At 42.2% G+C, this 23,850-nt stretch overlaps 1 protein-coding gene across 8 annotated transcripts in view; it reads left to right on the plus strand.

The window, feature by feature from the left end:
• ASPH (aspartate beta-hydroxylase) overlaps positions 1 to 23,850 on the plus strand; it is a 675,802-nt gene that overhangs the window by 336,521 nt on the left and 315,431 nt on the right. For 7 of the 8 annotated variants that reach the window (XM_085605545.1, XM_085605551.1, XM_085605548.1 and 4 more), the window contains one exon: positions 12,635 to 12,679. In XM_085605545.1, the coding sequence (XP_085461671.1) occupies positions 12,635 to 12,679 (45 nt within the window). The remainder of the gene's footprint in view (positions 1 to 12,634; positions 12,680 to 23,850) is intronic. The other variant, XM_085605546.1, reaches the window with a different exon arrangement.

Genomic DNA, 23,850 nt, shown 5'->3' on the forward strand with positions numbered 1-23,850 from the left:
GCAGCGTTGCTCTTCGTTTGGAATTAATGTAACAGGATGCCCGCCGGCTGAAAATGAACAACGTGAACAAAACCTCTGAAGCTGGGCCAGCAGGGAATGCAGGCCCGCACGATGGAATTGTGAACCTGTGAAATGACAGCCAGGATTTGCGGGGGTATTTGACCCTTGCACACCATGCCTTTGAAAAAGGAGTGAAAGGCAAAGGGATCTATTTTAAAATCGAGAAAGACAAGTTTACATCTAGTGGCAAAACCGAAGCTTGCTTGCAGTTTAACCTAGCCACATATGGAATTTAATCCTCTGAAAGGCAGAAATGACAAACAGCAAGTAAGGTCGCACTAATATTATTTATAAAAGCAATTCAAGTGATGAAGGGACACGGTTTTGTGTGACTATTATGATGGATGATGGGTAATGTGGTCCTTTAACAAAACGGAACGCCTATCAGTGCAATCCATTATCAAGAAAATTAAATAAAGTGTTTGAAGGTTCATTTAATAACTTTAAGAATTAAAACATTTGAACTACGCACTGTGTTCCGTAAACATTAAGAGACATTTGTCAGCAAGGGACCACTACCATGAACACTGTTCCCCTTTAAAAATTTGAAAACCGAGTGAATGTCATGTGACCCTCATCACTCTTTCATTAATGGATATAAAGGAACTATGAGGCTGCCACGTTGTTTGGTGCATTTGAAAAAGACTCGCTAGAGTTGAAACGCGTCATGCATATTACCTCTGATTGCCGGAATAAAGGTGGTTACAAAGGATGGTGGTGTGGCTTGACTTATGTGATCCTGAAGTGGATGACAAGTTCGTTTGGAGTATGTAGGGGAATAACGCGCCCCAACGAGCCCCGATCCGACAGGCTGAGGCTTCCTGCAGCGTTGCTCTTCGTTTGGAAATATATATATATATATATATATATATATGCCAATCGTAGATACCCGAAGTATGAAGGCGCCACACCCAGCGTAGTTTCAATCTTTATTACTGGAAGACAGCAGCACACACAGCGAGACCCTCGCAGCTTAATCCTTCGTGCCATACGCGTTTCAGGAGCAATCTCCCTTGTTCACTGGCTTTCGTCGAGGAGGAAACAGCTGTGCTAGTTTGAATCGCACTCGCGATCTTTTGAAGTGAATCCGGCCCCAATGGGCGTGTCTTTGCAAGGTGTTCTGGTCATTGTGGTACAGGTAAGTTCTTGTATCCCAAGTGGATATTGCCGTTCACTTCCCTGAAGTATTTAAAATCCGATTAGGTCGCTGGTTAAAGTCTGGCTGGGCTGCTGCTCGTTCATGTCTCACCAGAGAAAACGCCGTTCCATTCGCGCTCTTTGAATTCACAGGCGCGTGGACCTGCTGGGGTACGCAGTGGGGCAACCTTCGTGGCCAGGGCAGACCACATATATGCCAATCGTAGATACCCGAAGTATGAAGGCGCCACACCCAGCGTAGTTTCAATCTTTATTACTGGAAGACAGCAGCACACACAGCGAGACCCTCGCAGCTTAATCCTTCGTGCCATACGCATTTCAGGAGCAATCTCCCTTGTTCACTGGCTTTCGTCGAGGAGGAAACAGCTGTGCTAGTTTGAATCGCACTCGCGATCTTTTGAAGTGAATCAGGCCCCAATGGGCGTGTCTTTGCAAGGTGTTCTGGTCATTGTGGTACAGGTAAGTTCTTGTATCCCAAGTGGATATTGCCGTTCACTTCCCTGAAGTATTTAAAATCCGATTAGGTCGCTGGTTAAAGTCTGGCTGGGCTGCTGCTCGTTCATGTCTCACCAGAGAAAACGCCGTTCCATTCGCGCTCTTTGAATTCACAGGCGCGTGGACCTGCTGGGGTACGCAGTGGGGCAACCTTCGTGGCCAGGGCAGACCACATATATGCCAATCGTAGATACCCGAAGTATGAAGGCGCCACACCCAGCGTAGTTTCAATCTTTATTACTGGAAGACAGCAGCACACACAGCGAGACCCTCGCAGCTTAATCCTTCGTGCCATACGCGTTTCAGGAGCAATCTCCCTTGTTCACTGGCTTTCGTCGAGGAGGAAACAGCTGTGCTAGTTTGAATCGCACTCGCGATCTTTTGAAGTGAATCAGGCCCCAATGGGCGTGTCTTTGCAAGGTGTTCTGGTCATTGTGGTACAGGTAAGTTCTTGTATCCCAAGTGGATATTGCCGTTCACTTCCCTGAAGTATTTAAAATCCGATTAGGTCGCTGGTTAAAGTCTGGCTGGGCTGCTGCTCGTTCATGTCTCACCAGAGAAAACGCCGTTCCATTCGCGCTCTTTGAATTCACAGGCGCGTGGACCTGCTGGGGTACGCAGTGGGGCAACCTTCGTGGCCAGGGCAGACCACATATATGCCAATCGTAGATACCCGAAGTATGAAGGCGCCACACCCAGCGTAGTTTCAATCTTTATTACTGGAAGACAGCAGCACACACAGCGAGACCCTCGCAGCTTAATCCTTCGTGCCATACGCGTTTCAGGAGCAATCTCCCTTGTTCACTGGCTTTCGTCGAGGAGGAAACAGCTGTGCTAGTTTGAATCGCACTCGCGATCTTTTGAAGTGAATCAGGCCCCAATGGGCGTGTCTTTGCAAGGTGTTCTGGTCATTGTGGTACAGGTAAGTTCTTGTATCCCAAGTGGATATTGCCGTTCACTTCCCTGAAGTATTTAAAATCCGATTAGGTCGCTGGTTAAAGTCTGGCTGGGCTGCTGCTCGTTCATCTCTCACCAGAGAAAACGCCGTTCCATTCGCGCTCTTTGAATTCACAGGCGCGTGGACCTGCTGGGGTACGCAGTGGGGCAACCTTCGTGGCCAGGGCAGACCACATATATGCCAATCGTAGATACCCGAAGTATGAAGGCGCCACACCCAGCGTAGTTTCAATCTTTATTACTGGAAGACAGCAGCACACACAGCGAGACCCTCGCAGCTTAATCCTTCGTGCCATACGCGTTTCAGGAGCAATCTCCCTTGTTCACTGGCTTTCGTCGAGGAGGAAACAGCTGTGCTAGTTTGAATCGCACTCGCGATCTTTTGAAGTGAATCAGGCCCCAATGGGCGTGTCTTTGCAAGGTGTTCTGGTCATTGTGGTACAGGTAAGTTCTTGTATCCCAAGTGGATATTGCCGTTCACTTCCCTGAAGTATTTAAAATCCGATTAGGTCGCTGGTTAAAGTCTGGCTGGGCTGCTGCTCGTTCATGTCTCACCAGAGAAAACGCCGTTCCATTCGCGCTCTTTGAATTCACAGGCGCGTGGACCTGCTGGGGTACGCAGTGGGGCAACCTTCGTGGCCAGGGCAGACCACATATATGCCAATCGTAGATACCCGAAGTATGAAGGCGCCACACCCAGCGTAGTTTCAATCTTTATTACTGGAAGACAGCAGCACACACAGCGAGACCCTCGCAGCTTAATCCTTCGTGCCATACGCGTTTCAGGAGCAATCTCCCTTGTTCACTGGCTTTCGTCGAGGAGGAAACAGCTGTGCTAGTTTGAATCGCACTCGCGATCTTTTGAAGTGAATCAGGCCCCAATGGGCGTGTCTTTGCAAGGTGTTCTGGTCATTGTGGTACAGGTAAGTTCTTGTATCCCAAGTGGATATTGCCGTTCACTTCCCTGAAGTATTTAAAATCCGATTAGGTCGCTGGTTAAAGTCTGGCTGGGCTGCTGCTCGTTCATGTCTCACCAGAGAAAACGCCGTTCCATTCGCGCTCTTTGAATTCACAGGCGCGTGGACCTGCTGGGGTACGCAGTGGGGCAACCTTCGTGGCCAGGGCAGACCACATATATGCCAATCGTAGATACCCGAAGTATGAAGGCGCCACACCCAGCGTAGTTTCAATCTTTATTACTGGAAGACAGCAGCACACACAGCGAGACCCTCGCAGCTTAATCCTTCGTGCCATACGCGTTTCAGGAGCAATCTCCCTTGTTCACTGGCTTTCGTCGAGGAGGAAACAGCTGTGCTAGTTTGAATCGCACTCGCGATCTTTTGAAGTGAATCAGGCCCCAATGGGCGTGTCTTTGCAAGGTGTTCTGGTCATTGTGGTACAGGTAAGTTCTTGTATCCCAAGTGGATATTGCCGTTCACTTCCCTGAAGTATTTAAAATCTGATTAGGTCGCTGGTTAAAGTCTGGCTGGGCTGCTGCTCTTTCATGTCTCACCAGAGAAAACGCCGTTCCATTCGCGCTCTTTGAATTCACAGGCGCGTGGACCTGCTGGGGTACGCAGTGGGGCAACCTTCGTGGCCAGGGCAGACCACATATATGCCAATCGTAGATACCCGAAGTATGAAGGCGCCACACCCAGCGTAGTTTCAATCTTTATTACTGGAAGACAGCAGCACACACAGCGAGACCCTCGCAGCTTAATCCTTCGTGCCATACGCGTTTCAGGAGCAATCTCCCTTGTTCACTGGCTTTCGTCGAGGAGGAAACAGCTGTGCTAGTTTGAATCGCACTCGCAATCTTTTGAAGTGAATCAGGCCCCAATGGGCGTGTCTTTGCAAGGTGTTCTGGTCATTGTGGTACAGGTAAGTTCTTGTATCCCAAGTGGATATTGCCGTTCACTTCCCTGAAGTATTTAAAAGAATTCACTTCAAAAGATCGCGAGTGCGATTCAAACTAGCACAGCTGTTTCCTCCTCGACGAAAGCCAGTGAACAAGGGAGATTGCTCCTGAAACGCGTATGGCACGAAGGATTAAGCTGCGAGGGTCTCGCTGTGTGTGCTGCTGTCTTCCAGTAATAAAGATTGAAACTACGCTGGGTGTGGCGCCTTCATACTTCGGGTATCTACGATTGGCATATATATATATATATATATTAAATATGCTGTGTACAATATTACATTATAATAGATTTTAAAAATCCACATTTCAAAATCGCATACAATATTTATTACATATAAAAAATTCATCGCAAATCCATACAAAAATACATTTCTTCATCTAATAGTTGTGGGTGACAGTAACCCTAAATTCATCATATCCACAGATAATTATAACCAAATCACATAAAGATACAAATCTTTGTCTCAAGTTGTTGACAGAGTTTTTGTAGTTTTTATAATTCACCCCACCTTCTTCAGGCCAAACAGTTTTTTTAAAAGACCGTTTTATCTCAAAAGGGGTTTCCTTTCTATACCCTTTTTATTTTGGATTGTATTCTCAAAAGAGTGGGGTTATCGCTGTTATTTCTCTTCCATGTACAGTGATCCCCTTTCTGTATTGCTACATCCAGGTAGTCATTCACCGCCCTAGTTAGTTTTTTACTGGATATTCCTAGTACTTGATTCCCTGCCCGTTAATTTATTAAGTTGATGAAGGGGGTCTTTATTGGTCTTATCCCCCACAATCTCTTTTCTTCCTTTTTCCTCCGTAGCGTCCCGTCTTTATGATCAGGGTATTGGGATTTTTGAAAGTCCCAAAAACCTATATAATGAGCCAACAAAACGAGGAAGCAAGTGAAATGAGACTTCTTTTAAATTCTAAATAAAGAAGGAATGAGGATTATCTACAGATCATACCCAGCAGTGAAAACTGAGGTTTGGCAGTAAATTAATGGGCTGGGAATCAAGTACTAGGAATATTCCGTAAAAAACAACTAGGACGGTCAATGACCGGCCTCAACAAAATACAGCTGCCACGATTATGAACTAAATCAATCCATTCTGAACAAAATCTTCCAACAATGGGGCAAACCATCACTTTATTTCTTTGCATCTCAAGAGAAACCGAAATTAATTTTTTTTACAAGCTGGTAACCTTAAGAAGGGTTGTGTGGGAATGCGTTTTCAGTCAGATGGTCAAGATCTTTGCACACGATTTCCCCCTGATCCCTCTTACTCCGACTTCTCAGAAAGATGAAGAAAGAGCCACGTCAAAAGATTTTAATTGCTGCATGGTAGCCCATGCAACCCTCTTACACAGAACTTCTACTGCTGTCAGAGGAGAATCAGCTAGAACCTTTGTAGGCTTTTACTGTTGATGAGCCGCAACCAGGTGTTTCATCCAAACCAGACTTCCCTGCACTTATCTACATTGCTCCTAGATTGAAGAGATATCCTTGGGAGAGGCAGAGCGGATAACACGAACAAAACATTCAGATTATTATGGAAGCGTTTCTGCTTATGGACCCACATGTCAAAAACTCCCCCTTTCTTAGCAACTCCAGAGCAAATATTGCCTTACCTGCTATCTTTGGCTAGATCAGGCATAGTTCATTTTTCGGTTAAATTACACTTAGTGACAATTTCAAGATACAAAATGACATCTGGAGCCCCTTCGTTATGGTATAACGGAATTATTACACAGTTTCTTAAAGGTTTATTCAGAGTCTTCCCTCTGATAAAATCTCCTCCTCCGATCTGGCAACTTAACACAGTACTGGCACAGCTCATGAAGAGCCCTGTTGAGCCTAGTAATAAGACAGATCAAATTCCTGACATGGAACGTAGCATTACTTCTAGCTTTGACATCAACCAGAAGAGTACGTGAAATACAAGCGTTTACTATCAATGAGCCTTTATTACAGTTTAAAGATGACGCTGTGGTTCTTAGGACTAATTCCAGGTTTATTCCAAAAGTTTTATTATGGATTTTTATCTGAACAAACCTATTCTGCTTAAAATATTCTTCCCAAATCTACAGACGGTTTTTTAAAAACATTGTATACACTGAATATGAAGAGATGCCTAAAGTTTTATTTGCCTTGCACAAAACAATTAAGAACTACAGATCAATTTCTAGCCGCATATGGAAACCATAACAAAGTTGGTTCGGATTCCAAGGCAAGCAAAGCTAGATGGATATCACCGACTATTCAATTCTGCTATTATAAGTCAGGTAGGCCTTTGATGGAAAAGGTTATGGCACACTCTACTAGGGCGGTCTCAACAGAAACAAAAACACTGTTTGCTGGAATACCTATTGAAATCGTATCCCGTGCAGCGACTTGGAAAAACAGGCATACGTTCACACAGCATTATTGCCTGGACTCGTCGCAGTGCAGTGATGCAGCTGTGGGACAAGCAGCATTATTCCATCTTTTGTAACTCTCATTCTTCAGCATTGGTATCGATTCACATCTGACCCACCCTCCTCTCCATAAGGCTCTCCTTCTTGTAAATGGAGACAAATGCTTGAAAATCTGAGGGAAGGTTCCTCTGTAGGGAGTATTCTAGAGGATGTTGTCACCTGATTGGCTGGAGTTTGGTTCTTTATAAATTATTTGAATAAGCTATTAAAGTCAAGGTCTTTTTGCCATTTTAAGCTATGTATACTGTTTCTATTTGCTTTAGAAGGTACCATGGGATTCCCACCTTGACGATGGGGAATGATTCAAGCATGTGAATCTATGAAAGATTTCAATACTGGAGAACAAGAGATACAGGTAAGTAAAAAGTTTTTTTCCAAACATGTACGACCAGATGTTGAAGGCTTGATCCCATGTCTTCAGTGGCCCATGACTTCCTCACAACTTGAGCTTCACAATAGCACATGAAAGAGCCCATGCCCTATGCAGCGGCTATCTTTCATAGGATCGATGCTAGACACAAAAAGAATGAAGGCCTTCCTTCCTCTTAGGACAGCTGATATTTGGGATGTGATTCCAAAGTTTATGGCTCGGACACCAATCCTTGTTTTGCAGGTCCTGATCGGATGTCCTCATGCTTCCTCCAACTGACCCATACCTCAGAAGGCACACAAGAGCCCTTCAGTGCAGTCTAAAGAGGCAAAGGCTCAGGCATCAAGGGCTTGTGTACATATTTTCAATTCTGACTTACCGGATCTGCACTGTTTGTGTCCCTCCAATCTGTCAGCGGGTTATCCATGAAGCTCTGTTCTGTTGCAGGATATTGTAGTTTTCAAATGCCTCTTTATTAAGCAGGAGTACTCATCTGGGAAACATTACTGTGTGGGCCTATGATCCATGTTGGATCAGCGTCTACACATAATTGTTTAGGAGCTGTGGGTGGTCTCTCTTGTTATGAAGGCTTTTGCCCCTTCCATCTCAGGCAGTGCCACTCTAGTTCTATTGGACACCACCACCAACACCATCCATTACATTAACAGACATGGCAGTGTTGTGCCATGGACCCTATGTTGTAAGTTGGTGTAGCTATGGCGTGGACCAAGCAATTGTGCATTTTTCCATTAGTGCCATACCTCACAGACATTCTAAGCATGAGAGCGGATACTTGAGTCACCTCTCCATATAAGACAACATGCATTGATCTCTTTGCCACAGCCCAGAACAGGAAATATCCTCGGTTTTTATGCCATATATTTCCCTCTGAATGGATCCCTAAGGGATGCCTTTAGGTTCACTAGTCACATGAACTGCTTAACACATTTCCGCCTATCTCGCTATTGGCAAAAGTACTGTGGAAGGAGCGGGGGTTCATGCAGAGTGGTCTCCTACTTCTTCAGACTGAGCGAGGAGATTCGATCTGTCACAGGGTCTTTGATATGCATTGCTGTGGATCCCACTTTCAGCACTAGTCCTGGAGAAGGTGCAGGAGGATCGAGCACAACTGTTCGTGATCGCCCATCAACTGGGAAGGAACTTTAAGTATGCTGACATGTTGGTACTCTGCAGTTAAGTTCCTTCTTTCTCTCCTGCACAGGGTAGACTGCTCTCTCCCATCAGTGTGGCCATGTACTTCATCCAATCCCCAAATTGAGTGATGCTAACTAGAATTCTTTATGCTTGCTGTCTAAGGTTGTGGACATCATCCTGGCTGGTAGGAAACCCACCACTGTATCCATTTATGCAAGTCTGTGAAGAACATTTGTTCAGTGGATTAAGTGAAAATGTCGGAAACATTACAAACACATCAATGTTTTAAGATTTGCATGATTTCTTGCCTTTCGGAACCAATCAGTGGCTACTATAAAGTGTTATTTGGATCTCCAATTTGTCTTCTTGCCCCCCTGACCAGCCTATTTTACTTAAGGTGCCACATTCACTGAAAGGTTTGATTTACTTAAACAAGTCAAGAAAACCTCCCACTCAGTTAATTATTCCTTGGTGGATTTAAAACTTGTACAAATGTTCCTCATGGCATCCCAGTTCAAGCTGATGCACAGTTGCCTGGTTCGACTTTGGCAGTAAGGTTGGTGGACTCTAGGATTTCTTGTCCAACTACCATTCATTGTGTTCTATCGAACTAAAGTTTTTTTATCCTTCCCATCTTTTTTATTTTGTTTTACTGAAAGTGGGATTTGCCTGTCACCTGGCCCAGTCAATCACTCCTCCATCTTTTTAACTTTTCCTCATCCCTCCAAAGAGGCAGAGCTGCTGCATAGTCTGTGCCCCTGGCATCTTACTACATTGACTCCACCTGACCGGGTATGATGTATGATCAGCTCTTTGTGTGCTCCATCTTAGCCAAGAAAGACAAAGTGGTGACAAAGCACACCATTTCACATTGGGTTTATCCTTGTATTAAATCTGCTGTGCCTTGGTTAAAAAAGATCCTCCTGGAGGCATTTGTGCCTATTTTGACAATGTCATTGTGCTTCGATGGCTCTCACCAGAGGCATCCCAGAGGTTCCCATTGGGTGGGTAGCCACAGGGTCATCTTTACATCCTGTTAAGCCTCACAGCTCAAGCATACAGTGGTTGATACTTTGCCAGGGCTGTTTTGCATAACTTCCATGATGAATTGGTGCTACTCAATCCCATTGGTGAGCAATGCTCTGAGACTCATTCTTAAGATGAGGAATCTTTGAAGTGCACAGGTCCAGTTTACGGGAGTCCCAAATCCATTGGCCTCTAGACTCTTTGTTGGGGCTGTGGCAGACTACAACTAGACGGCCCTTTACCCCACCATGATGGAACATTCCCCCCCCCCCCCCCCCTCCCCCCACTTGCCAGCCTGCACCACGCAAGACTGTTTTGAGATGGATGAAAATGTTGTGCAGTTGACCAGCCTGGCGAGTCATTTCAGAATTGGATGATGAGCACAGGTAGTGAAAGGGAGGATTATATTTAACTTTTTTAGGAAACGCTGAGTTACTTCAAAGGTGAATAAGCTGAATCTGTTCCTCTTCCCTGCATGCCTTAATTTCCAGTCATGTATGACGGAAGTAGGACGCTGGATGGCTAGTAACTGCCTCCGGCTTAACTCGGATAAAACCGAGGTCATGCTGTTTGGAAACAACCCTAATTTTTGGACGCCTTCATGGTAGCCGCCATCTTTGGGGGTTCTCCCCACCCCGGTCGAGAAGGTTAAAAACCTAGGGATTGTGGTTGATGTAAAACTCTCTATGGCCGCCCAGGTTAAGACGGTAGCCTCCAGTCTTGATTCTTCTACCTTTCGACTGCCGTAAAACGGTGGTTACAGCCCTGGTATTATCCAGGTTGGATTACTGCAACAGCCTGTACTTAAACCTACAGCAAAATCTGTTGCACAAATTGCAGATGCTTCAAAATGCTGCGGCAAGACTCCTCCTGACAGGTACCCCCAAATTTGCTCCGATTTCTAACGTTATTCAAGACCTGCACTGGCTTCCAGTTAAAAACAGGGTCCAGTTCAAAGCACTTTGCTTGATTTTTAAAGCTTTACATGATGAGGGCCCGGATTTTCTAAGAAACCAATTTCAATGGTATTCCCCACCGCGCCTGCTACGATCATCTGAAGCTAAACTGATCACTGTCCCCTGGATAAAAAAGGCTCGATGGGGCGGGCGCAGCTTTTCCTTTGGCGCCGCCAAGTTGTGGAATAAGTTGCCTTTGTACTTGAGAAACATTAATAATCTGCTATGCTTCAGAAAGTCGCTGAAGACCTGGCTGTTTGTGAATTAATTCCTTTTTTGCCCGGTTTCTTGGGAGAAGTAGTTTAGCGCCAGGACACCAAATTTGGTAATCGTGCGCTTTATAAATCGCTTTAACATAACATAACATAACATAACAAGGCTGGTTCCGTGGAGTAGAACACAAGATGTGTTCTTGCCAGCTGGAATGTCCAAAACTAGAGGCCAGTAGATTGTGCAGCACAACAGATTGAAACTGTTAGACCTCCGAACTTACCACTCCACTCAAAGATTGCACAATTTAAAACACATTGCTTACTTAGATTTTTGTCCTGGTGCTTGCAATTTACTCACCTTATCTGTCAAGTGTAATTTCATTCCATATTGTATGATGCAGTTCAGTGACATTTTGGTGGTCTGTTTCATATTTGCCACCTTCCAACATGGAAAATGTTTGATACTACAATGACAACTCTGTTCTGTAGGGCACATTTTAAACTATGCATCCTTCTTTCATGTCTTACCCTATGTCAAACCCTTTGTGAACACACTGTGGTGAATATCTCAAGTGTCCTAAATGTAATAATTATTCTGATGACCTCTTTGTCTGGCCCACAATGCCTTTCAAATGCATTGCAAAAACACAGGGCTAGCCTACCTTAGTCTGCAGAAAAGGAGTGTGTTGCTCCACAATTCTTTCTATCTTATTGCTTCATTGGTAGATTCTTGCAGAACAGAAAGCCCAACTTATGAGCCATTTCAAAAGTAGTCATGTAGGTGGTTTGATGAGATACAGAATCTCACACAGGCCAGACCTTTTTGGTTTACATTTTGCTTGTTATCAAGGAGTAAGAAACTGCACAGCATGTCAGTCAGTGAAGATAATTATAGTTCACATTCTTCAACTGAATAGGTTTCATGCTGTAGCAAAATGCTTCCCTGATGTGACATAGAGCAACTAGATTCCTGACCCTGGTTGATTAATTTTACTATGACGAAAGACCTCTTGGAGTCAGTAACTCCAGTGAACTTAATTTTTTTAACTTTAAGACCATTTTACATTTTAAACTTCATTTTCAAGTGTTCTGTCATTGTAGGTAAAGCACAGTTCTAAAGTTTCTATCAATTCTTTAGTCTGCACATCCTTATGTATGCACAGGTATCTTGGAAGGTATCTAGTATTTCTTTTTGAAAGAAGGGCATTGCTGTGGCATTTCTGTTAACCTTTTTCTCTCATAGAGTTGTACAGAACTGTTTCTTCGACTAGTCCAGTCCACTTTCCTTATTGAGTTGGAATTAATCTTGACCTGAAGCCTGGTTTAGACGTGGACCTTTCCATATTGATTGACAATGTAATGAAGGTGTATGGATCAGTGGTAGATGAGAGCTAGGCACTAAACTGTTAAATAATTCTACCAATGAAATATCCTCACTGTGGATCCACAAACCCTCAATCATTCTTGTTCTGTAGACAAGGGTGGGCTTTAGATTACGGTCAGAAAATCCTAAAACAGGCATGAAGGTACTCTGCAACATACTATTTGTTTATGTCGAGTAGCAATTGAGCACTCCAGATGCTACTTGCTTTTTGATAGTTTCTAAAGGTCATGAATGCATGGTGGGAGCAGATCCATGAATAGGAGCTCTTCTCGGTAGATGCATAATTATTGGTTATGTAGCCTAGATATAACTCAAAACTGGTATAGCAATTTGGCCTTTTCACTCTTGATCTGAAACAATCAGGAGACTTTAATCTCGTTTCACTTTTCAGACTAAAACTCGTTGTAAATCTGCATTATCGGGTTTAATGTGCTTTCTTACTTGCATTATAATAAAATCCAAATTATTTCTTTTCAGAAGAAAAGGCATTGCCTGTGGAAACACAAAAAGAGCAACCATCAGGTATTGTTGTTTTATTTTTTTCATAAATGTATGCATCTGTTTCTTGATATATTTAGTGGATTACCATGGCGACAGAGAGGGTACTGTTAAATGGTATCTATCCGTAACAGCATCCACTTAGGTTAATTTTTTATATATACTCGTTTAATGTTCTTTTTTGTTTTGAGAGATAGCTGCACAGCTCCAGCCGTATTCCTGGGGTTCTTTATATAAGTCTAGGTTAGACTCTTCTATTTGGTAGACTGTGATAAATTAGTTTCCCTCAGCATCTTTTGCTAACATTACTTTTCCAAAATAAAATTTACAATAACCTCAGCTTTCATAACATCTTAGCTCAATTTTAAAGTTGTATTCTGTCGCACACAAAAAAGCGTTGCCAAAAAAGGTTTTTCCTACAACAGTTTCCTTAGTTGGATTTATTATCTATTCCAATGTTAGATTTATTAGTAAATTTTCCCTTCAAAAATGTTCTGAAGGGAAAAATGGTAGCATACTCTCAGAGCTCTGAACCCTTCGGCAACATGCTGCAAATATTATGCTGGAGATAGGCTAAAGATAGCTCTCCTGATTGGCATCTGATTATGTGTAAACTGACCACAACCCAGTAAAATGGCTTGTTATCAATTTTCAGCTCTTCCAAAAACCCCACGGGACCATATCTGATTCCAAAATTGCAAATGCCCACATTTAACGAAAACTCAAAGCCCCGATGGATTATCAAAAGGAATCCTCAATGGATTCAACGGTTCTGTTCTACCACCAATCATTTACCCACCTTTCATCACTCGGACAGCTGCAATGATATCCCCTGCAAGCCATAAAACTCAACTTATGAAGTGCCTAGAGGAATACAAAATGCAGACTGTCTTGTACAGTTTGTCTCCAAGATTGTGGGCACTCTGGAAGATATGAAGCAACAAGTGGATTATCGGAGAAGGAGATCTAATTGGATTGGCCTTGCCAACAATTATTAATCGCTCTCAACCAATTATGACTCCAAGATGGCAGATGCTTTGAAAGTCCCATATCATTGAACATATAAAGATAAGGTATCAAAAATTGATGTAGACTTCTGCACCCTGATACTAAGGAATTCACATTCTTCAGCTTTTCCTACCAAATGCACTCAATAGATAACCTTCTATTATTCTTCTCGCACCTTCGCTTTCCAGAAGAAACAGACATTGAACCAATAATTGTCTGAGACCACATATGCATCTTTGACTTTGCCATGTGCTATAGCCATTATAAATAGTAGAATCTGGAGATTGAAGAGTCCCTGATACTGCAACAGAACATTAACTTGATCAAAACCACCAATATTCACTATTTAGCGGAGCGTTCCAACTCTTGTTCCTCATTTCAGATTTTATGGGATGCACTAAAAGCCAATATTACAAGCATGTTAATTGGCCTCATGCTGAAGACAATTAAAACTATCAATGAAAGACTCCTATTACAACATTAGGTAAAAGAACTTCGACTAGAATTTATGCATTGAAAAGTTTGAGAGACTATGGAATGAATAAATACACAGAAATATGAATATTACAGCATATTGAGTTTCAGAGTAGGCATGTGGGCTATGAAACTATGATCCTTAGGTTGGTGTGAATCCAGGGACGCAAGCCAAAATAAAGCAGCATGCTTAACATTTTGGAAAGCTATATCTGACTTCCTGTCTGGATTATATTTATAGTATACACACAGCACTCTGGGAAATTGCTGATGTATTTATATTCTGCTATTCTAGTTTATAATAGTTTGTATGCCTCTAATCTGACCATAAACGCAGACATCTGTGACCGCTATAGTCACAATATTGTCCTCCCAACTATTTCAGAAAAGTACAGGCAATTTCTAGATGCTCCAATAGAGCAACCCAAAGTCTTCAGAGGAGTATAACATCACAATAATGGCAAGTCACCTGGACCCTATATGTTTACAGCCCAGTTTTAGTCCTGTTGGGATCCTGTTTCCACTGATGAATTTATTTCAGAACTCTACCTCTTCTGTAAGAGTTTGATACTGAAAGATGGCAGCTGCATTTCTGTTACCTGTAGCCAATATAGCTTATTACTATTGACTCCAACATATATGTTAACATTTTGGTCAATAAAAAAATACCGTCGATATTCATGAATCCAATAGAGATTCAGTAATAATTTTGTTTTTCTCAATGGCATCATATGACTCTTTGACTGCAATGGTTACAGAAGCAGGAGCCATCCCTAAATATTTGTTACCTAAACTAAGATAACAGACGAGGCTGTATTTTTCACTTACCAGCAATAAAGACAGATGCTGAAGCATTTAGAGCTCGGACATCGTAGTTGCTAACTTTGATAACACACTGTGATATGCTAGGATCTTACTCCATTGCTTTAGGTTATACCCTGAATAAAGTCAAATTGCAAGTCAGGCGTTTTATTGTTTTTTGCATTCAAGATTTAGTTGGAGTTACTGGCTTGCTTCGCAACTTGAATTCCTAAAATATTTAGGCATCTGGTCTAACGATGACTTGTCCAGACAATTAGATAAAATGAAAAATCACACTAGACAAAATATATTATCTACTTGATAGTGGGTCTCTGGCATCTATTTCATGGTGGGAGAGATTGGAATCTATAAAAATGATGATCACTATGATGATTAATTACTTCATAAGTATAATACCCTCCATGCTTTTCTTAGATGTTTTAGTTAAGTGCTTTCTATGGAAAGGCGAGAAACTGTGTATGTGTGAAAAAATATAAGTTGGCCTGGCAGTTTGGAAGGATCAAACTAGAACAATTTGTGACTCTTTTTCTGAAAATCTGAACAACCACAATGATTGAGAGTAGAATGCTGTCTACCTCACAATCTGTCATGAATTTCTGTTTACCTTCATGTAAGATCAAGCCCGAACAAATACTAGACCTGGTAAATTTAACCCTGCTCTTCTGTGTCTTAAGAGAAAATAAATGGTGCCACAAAATATTGGGATAACTAGATCTCATAAGCTGTATTCTGGGTGTGATATCCAGGGTCTCAAACATTTCCCTATCATTTGCTGACCTTAGATATAAATAGAAAATAGACCAGTCCGAATTCTACAACTTTTTAAAATTAAAAGAAGCAACAGCTAAACTGAACTTAAATGAGGACTTGCGGTTTATTTCTAAAAGGCACCTAATTTTAAAAGTATATGAGATACTAAGGCTGTAATTACGATGTCTGGCGGACTTGGGTCCGCCCGACTCCATTTCGGTGGGGGAACTGCCCAACCGTAAGTCATCCGTAGGGATTATGTTGCTGTTTTCAGCTGGCCGATGGGCTCCTTTAGCCCAACGGAAGCCACCTGGAATGACCGGCCGGTTTGAGTTCCGACCGCCTACATTATAATTAGGTGGTCAGAAGTCAAACCAGGGATGCCGGTCGGAGGCTTTCCGACCAACATCCTAATGAGGCCCTTAGACTCAAATCCTAAACTCAACTTATTCTCTCTTGAGAGAGGGAAAGCGATTGGACAGTGTACCATAAGAAACCTCTTTCTAAAGAGAATTAGGCTAGAATTTGAAAATCTGCCTTTATGGTGAAGATCACCACTTATCTAGCCCAAACAAAATGTATGCTGTTACATAAAACATTCTGGACACCCTTTTGTTTGTACAGAATACACCTTCTTCCCTCTAATACATGTGAGAATTATTATAAGGAAGTGAGGTACTTAACACATGTTTGAATGTTCTCTTCTGTCAGAATATTGTGGGACATTTCATATTGTGACTAGGCCTGGGCCAAAATTCCGTTCCGTTTGCGGAAATTGCGATAATTTGACATTTTTGCGTTCCGCGGAAAGCGCGAAAACGTCAAAATTTCCGCATTCCGCAGCTTAGCGATAATTTGTTTCTTGCTCGCGCTGTAAAATAATACATTCTCGCGTGCGCGCGATCGCCTTACCTGAATCCCCGCGTTTTCCGACAAGTTTTTCCGGTCGCGTTCTCCACGAGATGTTGGATTGTTGGTAGCCATTTGCGCTGTCTCGCGACAGTTTGCGCCCGCAGTAACGTCATGCGTCGCGCGATCACGTCTTTCTTCTTGCGATCATGCACCGCGAGACAAGTGAAAACAAGATGGCCGCGCCCGCGAGCAACCGCATGGGTAAGTTTGGCGAACCGCGACCACGCAGAAAATACCGCGAACGGGCGGGAAAAAAACTTCTGCATCTTCGCGATATTTCCGCATGTTTGCGGAGATTTTTAACATTTTCGCGATAATTTGCGAAAGTGAATTTCGCAAATTCCGCCCACCCCTTATTGTGACAAAGTCTTCCAGATAAAATTGAATCTCAACCTTGTGTCTGTTTGTGTTGGGACATTTTCTTTTGAGGATACATCTGGTTTAAACTCCACAGATGTTTAACTATTTTATTTAATTATTACACTAGGCTTCAAAACCATCCTGTCTAACTTGGATTCCACTAGGAAAATGTGTGTAAGTAAACACTTGATGGGAATAGAAGTGCTTCACCTGAAGCGCTGATTACATTTCAGTACAGCAGTCAAGTCAATGAATCAGAAGTACTAACCATTGTTCACGATCAGTGGACCTAATGAGGAATACTAGTTTACCAATGACCCTTGATGCATAATGCTGTATGTCAATACAAGACTTTTCTCCATTGTTCCATTCTTCCGTATATTTTATCTCTATTTTGAGTTTGTATACAACTCTGATTGTTGTCCTGTTTTTGCTCATTTGAATATACATACCTCTACTGTCTACTTTATTCAAATCTATTCCACGCTCTTTCAGCTCGTAATATGGCTTGTTTTGGTCGGCCAGAGAAAAAAGTGTGTTATGAGCAAAATTACAGTTTTGTATATTTCAGTATAATAATTGTATTTCTATTGCTGCTATACACTTGTAAAATGCAATAAGGAGTTTTGTAATAAAAGGCATTTTAGAACCTCTAATTACCTTTTTTTTTAATCATATTGAAAAGAAAATAGAAAATACAGTTCAAAACTTGCAAAATTGACTATATTTTGCAACTGAAAATTCAATTCTGTTAAGCAGAGGAAGGTAAGGAATATGTTTTACACTCTAGTGAGGTACCATGTCCTTAAAAAATGTCAATGCTTATTAGGTTGCAATACTACAATTACAAAACATGAAACCAAATATTCTACCATAAGTCGATAGTATCAATCTTTTTTTACAGCAAAGAAAAACCAGAGAATCCATAAACCATAACTTTGTCTCAACTCTTGCTTTTGTTCAATATCTGAAACAAAATAAAACTAAATTACAAAGCAGAGATAAGGAAAAATAGATATTGCCCATTTGTTAGTTCATATAAGACAGCTTCAGTAATACACACTATTCAGATAAATATAGATTCAGCAAATGGGTGGGGGTAATCTTAGTTTTTGTGTCCTTAAATGTTGTGTTGTGAAAGCTAGGAAATTATGTATAATGCTTGTTTAGGGCAATGATTGCCAAGATCCATTTGATTCAGAGCACCAAATTAGGAGATGGCATGTGTGCAAAAGCTTTCCTGAAAGAAATAGAAGATTGACCAGGCCTCCATAGCAGGGAATTCCTGGTAAACTAGGATATGAATTGGAACTGGGATAAGATTTTGTAAATGGGCCTCTGGCAAGAACATCCTACTGCTTAAATACAAGTTCTGTACAGCAGATACTCTCCTACAGGAGATTTCTTAATTAACATTGCCAGCTTTGCTGATAATTGTTTGTTCAATGTGTCTTCATATGGTACCAGGTCTTGATAAAACATTACATTGACCTTTCTTGGTTGAGATTATCTTGGCGCAAGTGAAGAATGTTCAGTAGTTTGAACACCAAGGAATGTTCTCCAAAAGATGGATCCACCTAAACATGGCTTGCTGAAATGGCAAAGGAATGTACATTTCTGTAAGCTAGTCCCTTTTCAACTAACTGACAGAAAACGAACCCAGATAACATCCAGTCTCCCAGGATCAAAATCTCAGTCACTACACTGGTACTGTCATTGCTCGGCCGAAGCGTATCTTTTTTGTGTCCTTGCTGATGTAGAAGTCTTCTTGCTTTCTGTCATCCCATGAAATTCTCCAAATCATCAGAGGCAATTGACCTACCTATCAGTGGTGCAGACCAGCCATGAGGTTCATTGAAATCCTTAGAGATTTGTTTATATGGATTGGAGAATCCCACAAATGTTTCACAAGAACTAGAAGGCCACTTGCAACCTCCTAAAGTGGTGGAATCAGCATCAATTCTGCTTGGTTTTGCCTGAATTGGCTGTCTGCCTCAGTATCATCAAAAATTGTGGAGGCATATTTTTGGACCCCAATCCAATCCTGAAGAAGACCTCCTTGTCGGGTCACCAAATGATTAACTTTACCAATCCAGCTACCCAGCATAGTTCTGAAATCTCCATGATGCAGCTTGAAATCACTGGACTCTCTGAGGTAGCGGGAATTCCAATCTGATATAACATTGGCTTTGCCTGGAAGGTACCCCACAAGTAATATCTTGTGGTCTAGGTAATGTAAAAAGAAAAAACCTTGACTATCACTACTGTAAACTTCGAAATCCCCCACGTTGCCTCACATCTTGAACCTCAAAAATTATTTCCATTCTAACTGTTCTTTTCAATCTCCTGTTCAGAGCCAGACGCAAACAGTTCTTGGCAGTTGTGAGCAATGTTAATTGGGAGATAAACCATTTCTCTAGTGGATAGTGTGCTGCTTCAGACTCTCCATCCCAGCGTACTGACATCTGCATTGATCACCAGCTTTGAACCAATAGCAGGCGGGATTACACTCAGTAGGAGTTATTACAGCAGGTCTTGCAGACAGCGCATGTGCTGATGCTTGACCTAAAAAGGTGCAGAAAATGTTAACTGTTACATTTTTTTATGTTCTCAAGCTATCGCTAAGTCTCCTGTCCTGGTTTCTGAAAGAGTCATGAAGATTAAAAGTCAGTGGATTGCAGAGGTCTAGCATCTCTAGCTATTGCCGTACCCTGTAACGAAGGGAGCCAGTAAAATGTCCTGGATTGAAGAAGCCAACAGTCCCACTAGAGTCTGAGAAAGCTCCGCTCTTGAACAAGCACTCTTCTCAATTATTATGTTTTGATTGCGGTCATGTTGTCCCAGGCAAGTAAAGAATTGCTGTCACGGAGTTTCTTTTTAAGCATATGAACTCCATTTGCAACTGTGTATCCAGGTCTGATTTTGGAGTGCTGAACCCTAGGTCCTTACAATGGCTGGCAGCATGAAAGGTGCACCCAATAGTTTCTGCTGCTTAATCTAAGGTCTCAGTGCTGCAGCAACATTGTGCCACACTGAGTCTTTCAAATGTGCTATCAGTCGCTGCAGGTAACCCTTGGACTAACATGTAGGAAGTCACCTCTTCTACTCCTACCTCATTTTACCCCAGGTCAGGGATGCCAGTCGAACAGATTATAAAAAAATAAAGGAAAAAGGAAGACTGCAGATACGCCACTCTAAGCCACATAAAAGGTACAGGTCTCTAAACAGATCAGTAACAGGAAAATTAGTCTACCAGTTTTTGGTGTATTTGCAGCCTATGCAGTAACCAAGGTTATGACCTAGTTAATAGGGAGAATAAAAGGCATTAATGTAAGTGTCTTCCATTACAGGTGGTTGTTGGGTAAATTGGCAGACCATGTGGCGATGTAGAGTGAACTCTTGCGAGCTTGTAGACTGGGTGCAAAGGCTTCTGCTGCTGTTCGGTTAAACCGACGAAAGAGCAGATGGAGCGCTAGGCCTTTTAGCACTCTGGAAACTCAAAGTCTTTTCGCTCAAGATCAAAATCTGTAGCCAGTCACAACACAGATATAGGGGGGTCTGCGTGGCCTGTGAGATAAACTAATGTTATATTCCAAAAACGAAATTCTTGATAATGAAGATAATGCCAAATAATGCAAGAAGGATAGTGCCAGATAATGCTCGTGTGTGCTTCCATTGCTGAATAGTTTCTCTAAAACCAAAAAGACTACCAAAATCTCATACTAAATACAGTTCTAAAATGGTATAGTGTATAAATATGAATGTGAAAAGAAAAGGGCACTCGTCTCAAGCTGTCGAGCAGCAAAGAAAGAGGTTAGGAAGAGGCTAAAAACAGGAGATGCTGTTTACTTGAGATTTGGATATTTAGTTTAATGTGACATTTGTACAGAATTGAATTTGCAGTTAGAAAATACCTATTGTGGGCTTACTGTGAACATCTGTGAACATACTGGGACTTTAAGCCTGCCCACTGATTCCTATTGGTGGGCTTCCTGTCACTGTTACTCTCATTTGCCCTCTTATTTGTGTCCAAGTCTTTTTTGTCAGCATAGGCTGTTTACTATCATGTTTGAGTGGGTTTCTTTACGCTTCCACTTCTTGCTTTTCAAGCACTATTTTCTTTAAGCGCTCCACGAAAGTGTGTGTTTTCTTGTTATGCCCCTTGTGTACTTCTCTACCCCCTGCTCACTGTTGCCCATGTACTTCTCCCTGCTCTCCGCGCTCTTGTGCCCTCCCTGTTGCTTTCTCGTCCATGTGTTTTTGCCCCACCAGATCCATGTTGCTCTCACCTGCTGCTTCTCATCCGCACCCCCAGCCTCTTTGTTGCTTCCGCCCCCTAGCTCTCATGTTGTTTCCCGCACCTGCCCCCTCCTTCTCTTTTGCTTGTTGCTCCTCCTACCCACCTGACCTGTGTTGTTTGTTCCCCGCCCTCTAGTTGCATTACCCCACTTGCAGCCTCATTCCCTGTTGCTTCTCACTCACCCCCCCCATAGCCCCACCGCGCCCTCCATGCTGCCTAACTCACTTTCTCTGTGCTGCCCTACCCGAACCCTCCTCTGTTTCCCCACCAGCGTCCTGTGTTTTCTTTTCTTTTTATTTGCAGATTTAATTTTGTACTGTTATTTAAACATGCTTCACAGCATCGGGGATGCGGTACATCACATGTCTAACAAGCATTGGCATGGCCAATAGGTCTTGCCTTTGGGAGGGACCTTGTAAGTAAAAAAAAAAAAACTGAAGTGTAAGACTTCACATTTACATTTCCTGCATCCTAAATACGAAGTAAATGTAAACGTGAAGTCTTATACTTACGTTTTTTTTTTTGTGTTAAGGCGTGCACACACAGGGAGGGAAGGACAGGTACTGAAGGGTGAGAGGAGGAAGGGGTGAGAAGAAAGTCACATTGGAGAATGAAGGATAAACAAGAGAGAACAGTTATTGGAGAACAAGGGAGATAGTAATGAAGACATAAGAGGAAGAAATAATAACGACTGAGAGAGCAGGGAGTGAAACGGGGAAAAGCAGAGAGAATGGGAATACGTGGTGTAAGAGAGGAAAGATGACCTAGAAATGCCTAAGGTCGGCAGCGAAAGTGAAAGCGCTGCGTTGTATCAAAAGAGCACCAGGGCCAGCGCGACCGTCATCTGTTTCCAATTAACGGGACCGTGAGACGCGGGCGCGATAATTGGAAACATTTGGCACTGCTGCTCGCTCCCGAGCTCTCTAGGCCAGGGGAGAGAGAGAAGGCGGGACATGCACCCGCCTTTGACCAATTGCGTGCTGTCTTTCTTGGCAGGACGCATGCAAAGGCCAATAGCGGGTCATGAAAAAAAAAAGAGCATAAGTGTGTATTCAGAGTTTAAAGTCCTTACTAAAAGCCTCGCAATCGGCGCATGAGCGCTGGCTCAGGCGAGACCTAAAAACCATCACAAAGCCAATAAGTCTCCAGGTGAGGCCATTGGCTCTACCAATAACTTTTTTAATGGCTGCTGTCATTCAGTAAAAATATTGCAAAGCATAATACTAATTTCTGGTTCTGACATAGAATTTGTACAATTTTAATAAGTTTAAAATAATTGCTTAAATTATTTGTATTTTAAAGTACGTGTGCTTGGAGTTATTGGTTAACTCAAGTGTAGTGGGGGACACTGGTTTCCTATCCTTTAAGTCAGGTTAATGGAGGGAAAAGGTATTGGGTTATGGCAAAGTAGTTGAATTATTAACTATGTATAAGAGAGAACATGCCTCTTTTTAAATCCTAGACTGGATAGAAAAACATGTTATTAAACATTTTTGACAAGAAATGCTATGTAAAGATGGTTAGAAAAAATGTATCATAAGAAACTTCACAATTATCCTTCATTGTGTATGACTTACAATTATGAATTTTGAGTCAGTCCGGCTCTCATTGACATCCGTGATGTTTGCATACATTTTGTTAATATAGGATTTAAAACCCGAGTTTAATTTCAGGCCTGAACAGGATTCTCAGTTCTTCGGCCAATGTAAAGTGCACGTGCGTGGGTACCGCAATAAACTAGCAGCAATCGGGTTCTCCAAAGCATCAATAGTTCTAATTTTAAATGTGCAGAGATAAAGCCAATTATGCTTTTCATGACGTTTTAGCAATTAACTCTTTGCTAACGTTATGGTAGTGTCTGCAGATGCCCATTTGGCAGATAAACACTGTAGGTCGACGCACCCCCTTCTTCTTGCAGCCTGCCTGTTTGTCTTGAACCCTGGGCCAATGGTAGCTTAGCCAAAAACTGATTTGTGGACAGTTTTCAGTCATGCTCAGCGGCCTCGCTTGCATTATTTTGATGTTAAACGCATTTTCAGCAGTACTCTTGTATACATGGAAGGTATCCTCTGTGTGTAAAAGTCCCTTTGACCAGATTTGCCCTCTGTGCGTCTGGCTTGCATGCACACTACATGCAGCATTCGGGATCCGTACGCATATCTTGCACCACTCGAATTTTATTGAGTGAAAATCATCAATAATTTAAAATATTTACACGCGATGAACTATGTGAAAGGCGCAGTAAATCAAGTTTCTAAATCTGCCCTGTTCCTGAACATCAAATTACACCGATTTAATGTTTCCTTGAATATTTTTTCATCTAAACGTTTCGCCATGCTTTTGCATATTATGCCCTGTTTATTATTCTTTTTATGAATAAAATAAGTCCACCACAGTGTGTGACTGTGTATCGTAGAATCTTACTTTTGGCTCGGTTGAATGTTGCTGGTTGGTGATGGCTGACCAGTGCCCTAGTCAAGAATACAGTGATTGGACACAGGCAAGCCCGGCTCGCCATTGAATACCTTAGTGATGGGATATTATTGCTGCAAGAGTTACTGCCATTCCA

The sequence above is a fragment of the Triturus cristatus genome, chromosome 5_1 (genome assembly GCF_964204655.1).
Source record: "Triturus cristatus chromosome 5_1, aTriCri1.1, whole genome shotgun sequence".
NCBI lineage: Eukaryota > Metazoa > Chordata > Amphibia > Caudata > Salamandridae > Triturus > Triturus cristatus.